Source organism: Micromesistius poutassou (genome assembly GCF_964030765.1).
Source record: "Micromesistius poutassou genome assembly, chromosome: 18".
Taxonomy (NCBI): Eukaryota; Metazoa; Chordata; class Actinopteri; order Gadiformes; family Gadidae; genus Micromesistius; species Micromesistius poutassou.
This window is the reverse complement of record NC_140288.1, coordinates 8598424-8605923: the sequence shown is the minus strand read 5'-3', so window position 1 is coordinate 8605923 and position 7500 is coordinate 8598424. Positions and strand designations below refer to the sequence as shown.

Below are 7500 nucleotides of genomic sequence, written 5' to 3'. Positions count from 1 at the left end.
GTCAAAACGAGTTCAACAAACAGCCGGTTCAGTCGCCTCTCTAAAACCCTAGCAACGATGACACGCTGTATCAATATGGGACCGGCAACGTCCACCGCTCACACTCTGCTGGTCCATGCTCACTGTTGTAAGCCGATTTGCATACATTAGCATAGTCATATTATACGCCTGTAATAATAACTACAGAGGGCTGTTGTCGTATGATGAACCAGAACCCAGCCTCTGTCTTTGTGTCTTTGCGGTGCGTTAGATGTTGTGTTGTGTGTTGTACGTGATACCGATACCGTCTATTTGTTTCAGGATTGTCGTGAGTCAGACTATTTTGAGTATTTTTGCCGAAAGGCTCGGTGAAAAGTAGGTCAGTCGCACAGGACAACAAATTGACAACAACGAGGACAAAGTGAGTCCACTGAGAGGAAAACAGAGCAACACATTAGGAGGAAACCCATCATGAGAGTGTTATTATGAGGGAGGTAAACTGTCTCTACTTTGGGTCTGTTTATGGTGCCGAGGACACTGGTTCGATAAAAAACGACCTTTGCATCAGATAGGTACTGATAAATCTCCTAAACTTTGTGAATGAATCTCTCGCTATTCACACACAGCCGGAACCCGGGCGTATGGGTGCCAGCGGGGGGTCAGCGGGGTGTGGGTGGAGGGGGGGATGTGGGTGGTGGGCAGACCTCCTCCCTGCTGTTTAGCTCTGACAGAGCCTCACACTCTCAGTGTGTCTGTGAACGTGACAGTTTGCCTCTTGCAGAACCAAAGACAGACTGTCAGCCCCCGCCGTCCTGCCAGGACAAGTGATCACTCGGCCTCCCCCCCCCCCCACCCCCCACCAGACACCTGCACCGTGGGGGAGATGATGAGCCAGTTAAGTTACAGGCTCTGATCCATCCGTTCCCATTACACACACACACACACACACACACACACACGGGACAGGATCGCACTGAATGGAATCAAAAATCCATTCAGACTTTTGGTTTCGGTTTCACATTTTGGAGCCTTTTTGGTATTTTGCAAGACTGTTAATGGACTTTTCATCGGAAAAGTGTAATTGTTTGAATTGATTCATTTTATGATGTATTGCAGGTTTTTCTGTATCACCTCCACATCCATCCACCGCCCTCACCCCACCACCATCCCCACCACCTGTATCACCTCCACATCCATCCACCGCCCTCACCCCACCCCCTGAATACAAAATAACAAACTGTTACCTTTTGAACATGCCCATCCTGATCAGCGTCGTCATCACAGATCCATCAACCTCGCCGAAGAACCGCCCAGCCTATCAGGGCAGAGGAAAGGCGGGACTAACAGTTATGGCGAACATCGGATTGGTTATGGAGATCTTAATCATGTCATGTCCTCAGCCTGAATAGAAAAACCCATTATCTGTTCAATATCCCGTTGTCTGTCATTCCTTTATCACACTCCACACATAGGTACACACTCACAATACACACACACACACACACACACACACACACACACACACACACACACAAACACACAAATCAACTTTAATAAACAAGACCTTCCTCTTCTGCTCAATTGTATTGTGTAAGATGACAACTCTGGTCAGCTTCACATATCATCCAATAATAGCAACATGTTTCACGGCTTACACTACCACAGCTGGCTATTGTGTTTGAAGGCAAAATTACAATGGCCTCTCTATGCCTCTGTGTGTGTGTATTTGTGTGTGTGTGTGTGTGTGTGTGTGTGTGTGTGTGTGTGCGTGTGTGTGTGCGTATGTGTGTCCCTGAGAGCCTGAGATAGGACATTTGTGTCTGCAAATTGCATCTTGAAGGTACAAAACACCAAACATGAAACATCCTGTTCCTATTTGTATGTTGTTTAGAAAGGAGAGGAGGAAGACGGAACCAGAATGTGTGTGTGAATAAACTCATATTAAAACCATTACTTGCACAGAAACCATAAAGGGATCTAAAGCGCCATTACTAACAATTACTCTCTTATTATACAGGTGAACAAAACCCCTTTGTTGTGATTGTCAATGTTAGAAAGACGAGGAATTTCCAATTACAACTTGGCAATAAAGACACCATGCTGGCACAAAATAAATGGTTGAATATTTCATCCAGGGTTGTCTAGACATAAGCTCACTAATTATTCATAATGAATCATTCATTATAAATAAAAAAGGAACGTTGATGCATTCTGAAACACCGTTTCCTTCTGTCATGCAAGTCCTTTGCATACTTCAGACCTCATAACTACTTAATGAGACATCTCATCAACATGCAGCAGTAGACAACCTGGGACGAGGAGGGCATAAGGAGCGGGAACGGGTTAACCTAGTGATGGTTAGTGCTTTCAATTGGTCCTATAAACATCCTCACTGTACCCACAGAGATATATTGTTGTTTCACTTTCTTCTGACAGATGGACTTATTGGAAGTGGCTTTGGATAAAAGCGTCTGTTAAACGCCTTGAATGGAAATGGGGGGATGACAGGGTGACAGGGTGGAGGGATGACAGGATGACAGGGTGACAGGATGACAGGGTGGAGGGATGACAGGGTGGAAGGATGACAGAGTGACAGGGTGACAGGATGACAGGGTGGTGGAATGACAAGGTGAAGGGTGGAGGGATGACAGGGTGAAGGGTGGAGGGATGACAGGGTGAAGGGTGGAGGGATGACAGGGTGAAAGGGTGACAGGGTGGAGGGATGACAGGGTGAAAGGGTGACAGGGTGAGAGGGTGGAGGGATGACAGGGTGAAAGGGTGAGGGGTGGAGGGTGGAGGGATGACAGGGTGACAGGGTGAGGGATGACAGGGTGACAGGGTGGAGGGATGGCGAATGAGGGGCAAGCTGTTTGAGAGATGAACGATAAGTTGTTGTGGTTGTTGTTGTTGTTGTTGTGTTGCAGCCCTGCTCCGCTTTCTACCCTTGTGCTCATCTCCACTGCACTGCCGTCTGCAGATCTGCTGATTCACGTTGCGGACTCATTTCAGCCTGTCAACTCTTCTCCATCCAAAGTGGCTGTGGAGCGCTGGGCTGGGCACAAAGCGCCCTCGACGCTCTTCAGACTCAACCACGACCGCCGTTATTATACTCAATTAAATACATAGAAAATACATTCTTTATTATTGTGAGAGTGTGATATTGTGGTTGTAATGTACACAATTGCGCTACATAATAACAAATCCCTTTATATTTTTATCCAGTTGTATAGCGACCTTCTCACACTGAAGTACCCTTCAGGAACCAACACCCGTTGGGTAAAAACCATCACTTTGAATAAAGAAGTATTCAGTGTTTTAGTGTAGTGTCCTATTAAGGGAGGAGGAGCCAGTGTTTTAGTGTAGTGTCCTATTAAGGAAGAACGAGCCAGTGCTTTAGTGTAGTGTCCTATTAAGGAAGAAGGAGCCAGTGTTTTAATGTAGTGTCCTATTAAGGAAGAAGGAGCCAGTGTTTTAGTGTAGTGTCCTATTAAGGAAGAAGGAGCCAGTGTTTCACCAGGGTCACCATCTGCTGCGTTGTACAACCGACGTCTTGAGCCCCGCTATGGGAGCTCCCCCCCGAGCTGTCCCGTCAGCATCCTACACTTCATAAGGACTTTATTATAGAACACATCAAAAGTCTACCTGCTTTAATTAGCCGGCTGTGTAACAGGCTGGGAGGTGAAGTGTGTGTTTATGTGTGTGCAGGGCCGTCACTAGGACTGGAGGACATTCAGGGCTTTGCCCGGACCTCCGTAGTGAAAGGGAGATGCTACCCCGGAAATATTTAAAATAATGATTAAAAAGCTCTATTTTTTATTTTGTCTATCGAAAGTGTATCTTGATGTCTTTATAATTAAAACAGTCTATTATAATTATTATTGGGAGTTCCTGGGAATATGTGTTGTGTGTGTGTGTGTGTGTGTGTGTGTGTGTGTGTGTGTGTGTGTGTGTGTGTGTGTGTGTGTGTGTGTGTGCGCGCGAGTGGGTAAACTCACGTCATTGCGCTCCTTGGAAATGATGACAAAGCCATTGTTGTCTATCAGATAGCAGGCTATATCCTAGAAAGAAAGAGAGAAAGAGAGAAAGAAAAAGAGCAAGAAAATGAGGAACAGGGTGAAGAAATGAGAGTTAGGGTAAACAGTAAACACCTCTCCATTTCCCAGCCGGGAGCGTGCCTTTCTACTCCACTTATTCTCTACTTACATAGCTGTCACAGCGAAGGGGACACACTCCCTCTATGTTGGAGCACTGTGGGAAGACAGAGGAAAAATAATAAGAAAAACAACAACTGACACACAATTTCAAGTTTCAAGGTTGAGTTTATTTTCCCATCAGGGGAATTGTTGTTTACCATACTGCGCAATGCATATGACAATACACAAACCAACGCACTTAAATAAGCCAAGTAAAGCAGAATAAGTAAAACACTACACTAAAACACAGGACAATATCACAGTGTCTGTCCACAGAGAAAATAAAAACGATGGAAATGGCTGTAGAACAGTAAAAGTGAAATAGCTGAAAGGGTACAGAGATAGGTATATAAAAATAGGTAATTTAATGTGCAAATTAAGCAGGTTTATGGCACTGGGGATGAAGGACAATTTGAATATATTGAACCTTGCCCTGGGAAGATTGTACCTCTGGTGTTTCTGTGTGTGTGTGTGTGTGTGTGTGTGTGTGTGTGTGTGTGTGTGTGTGAAGGTGAGCTGTGACATCACTTTGTCCTCCTACATTGTCGGTGTGTGTAACTGTGTGTGTATGATGAAAGTTATGATGTGTGTGTCTGTCACATGTCTGAAGGAACTTAGATTAGCCTGTGAGAGAGTGTGGGGGTGTTATGTGTTATATATATATATATATGTGTGTGCATGTGTACAGGCACACACACACTGTACGCACGTGTGTGCATGTGCGCATGTGTGCTCTCGCAGGCGTGTGTGTGTGTGTGTGTCCACGTTGCAGAACAGCATCCAATCTGTTTTGCGGAAGTGTGAAGCTGCATTCACAGCACTCAGCTGGTGCTGTTCCAACGGGTGAGGAGGGCCGCGGGGAACAAAGAAGCCGAAAGGGAAAGAAAGAGGAAGGAGGGAGGGAAGGAGACAGGAGAGGAGAGGAGAGGAGAGGAGCGGACGAGTGATGTCTACTTACGTCAGTGTCGTTCGGCTGAGCAGATGAAGACACCATCCAGATGAAGGGAATGAGAAAAGACAAAGAGACACAGTGGGAGAGAGAGGATGAGAGAGAGAGAGAGTCGTTAGAGTGGTAGAGAAACAGTTCCTCACCATCCAGCCCGTCGCACTCCGTTGACACATACGCTATGTCACATTGCTGTTGTTAAACGGCCCACGAAGAGACACAGAAAGACACAAGCGTTGACTGTGATTTCTTTGTTTTTATCGTTTCTTTGATTACTTTGATCCCTATATGTGTGTATGCATGTGTGTATGTATGTTAATATGTATATATGTGTGTATATATATGTAACTTATGTGTTCATGTGTGTATATATATATATATATATATATATATATATGTATCCTACCTACATCTACTTTAATTTATATAGTATATATTTGTCTTTGTGTTCCTTGAAAGGTGCTTAAAATAAAATGTGTTCTTATTATTAATGTGTGTGGGAGCACCGGTCACAAACCATTTGCGGCCAAATCATGCGCTTGGAGGCCAAATGGCCGCTATTTATATCACTTTAAAGGTATGTATGATGAAGAATGGTAGAAGAGGACAGAGTCGCGGAGGGGGCTGAGGAGTTAAAGCTAGGATAGGCAATTTGGAGAAATTATGCGCGCATGAAGAGCTTTAAGCTGACTTCAGTGTCGCTGTGATACAGCGTCCATGAAGTGTGTGGATCGTCCACACGGCCATGGTGTTTATAGCCGCCCTTTTTGCCGTGATGTTGTTGTCGACACCCCAGGTGGATCACATCGCTCATGGAGCTTACAAATTTCAGAGGTGCGAGAACTTCCACAAATTGCGGTGTGAACCGCATATGAGGGGCCGACACTGCATGATTTTTGCTTCACGGGGGCTTTATGCCGTTCAGGCATGGCGATAACAAATTACGTTTCACTGACCCAAAACCCTTTAGCAAAAGACGTGTAGCAACCCAGCTTAAAATATGCCCCCCAGTCCCCTTGTAACTTGTAAGTTCCCTGTCTCTCTATACCGAGTTTCCAAGCTAACAAAGGAAAGCTGTGAACAGAATAACTTAAGGTCATATCTCACAATGTTTCTCATGGGTTCTAGCCAGAGTGTGTCCAGTGGGCTTCTAATGAATGCGTTTCGCTGTCTCTGCGGTTCCATTTTCCTTCAAGCCTATTCCCAGATGAGGCTATCTGGGGACTACCTGGGGACAGCCGGCGGCCCTCTGTCCTCTGGTTGAGGCAATACACAGCGTGACTGTGTCTGAGAGGAAGCATCGCTCATCCTCCACATTCTCATTACCAAGAACAGGAGCTCCTCCCTTCAATTCCCCATCTCAATCCCCCATCTCTGCCATTTCAACAAAACAAGAAAGCTCACGGGGATCCCCGGCAGAGTCATGTTAACAACGGTGACTAGCCATTTACAAATGGAGAATCGACAGGCTGCATTTGTAGAATCCTGCGAGTTAGCGTTCGTACATTGATTGAACCAGAGTTCCTGAAGTCAGGCAGCATCATTAGCTTATGGAGAGCCTCTGTTAAAGGACACGCGTCGCGGTGGCTTCACCCGGAGCCGGGGTGTGGATCAGCGTTTGTCTTGTCGTGTCGCTACAGAGAGGCTCACCGTGGGACGGCTCGAGGTCGTTAACGTCTCTCTCTTGAAAGGCGGACGATGGCCGTTGTCTCGTATAGGACGATTTATCGTTTTGATATGAGAAATCCAGATGAAAATCGCATTGTTATTGCTGCGGTGGGTCTGTGAGTCTGAGTTGCCAACGGCGTCGTATAATCGCTGCAGGGTTTTTGGTCACAGCGTGGGCGCTCCTGGCAGGCCTTGGTCAAACCGAGCTGAACATGTTAAGGTACGACTCATTTACACATTAAACCCGGCGTAGTTTCAGGTTTCAATGTATAGATTTTATTTCATGGGCAACCCATTGATTTGCATGTTATCAGACATAAGGTGTACAACACATGCTACCTTTGTAGCTAACATTGTGATTTTAGGTAATAACACTTCTGCTAAGTTTCTTTGCACAGAGCCAGAATGTTATAATGATAGCTGAAGATGATTCAGCAGTCTGAACAATTGTTTGATGAGACCACGAGACACATCAGACGGATGTGTCTCGTGGTCTCATCAAGCATTTGTGACGGATTTAAGCTCACAACTAAACCTTTTATTCACAGCATGGAGGAGCCAAGGACCGACTCTACTTATACCATGCTTTTTTTGTGACCCAGTGAGCTCACTCAATACCTTCCCCAATTGGTGTGTGTGTGTGTGTGTGCATGTTGTTGTTGACACTTTTATGTGGCTGTTTATTAAGGGCCTTTTCCATTCTCCAGCGGACAT

At 45.5% G+C, this 7500-nt stretch overlaps 1 protein-coding gene across 1 annotated transcript in view; it reads right to left on the bottom strand.

Annotated features, from left to right (window-relative positions):
- cacna2d4a (calcium channel, voltage-dependent, alpha 2/delta subunit 4a) overlaps nt 1-7500 on the bottom strand; it is a gene marked incomplete at both ends in the record, with an annotated part of 91236 nt that overhangs the window by 6606 nt on the left and 77130 nt on the right. Inside the window, 4 exons of the mRNA XM_084483288.1 lie at nt 1224-1294; nt 3975-4037; nt 4183-4227; nt 5131-5145. Coding sequence (XP_084339414.1) covers nt 1224-1294; nt 3975-4037; nt 4183-4227; nt 5131-5145 — 194 coding nt within the window. The remainder of the gene's footprint in view (nt 1-1223; nt 1295-3974; nt 4038-4182; nt 4228-5130; nt 5146-7500) is intronic.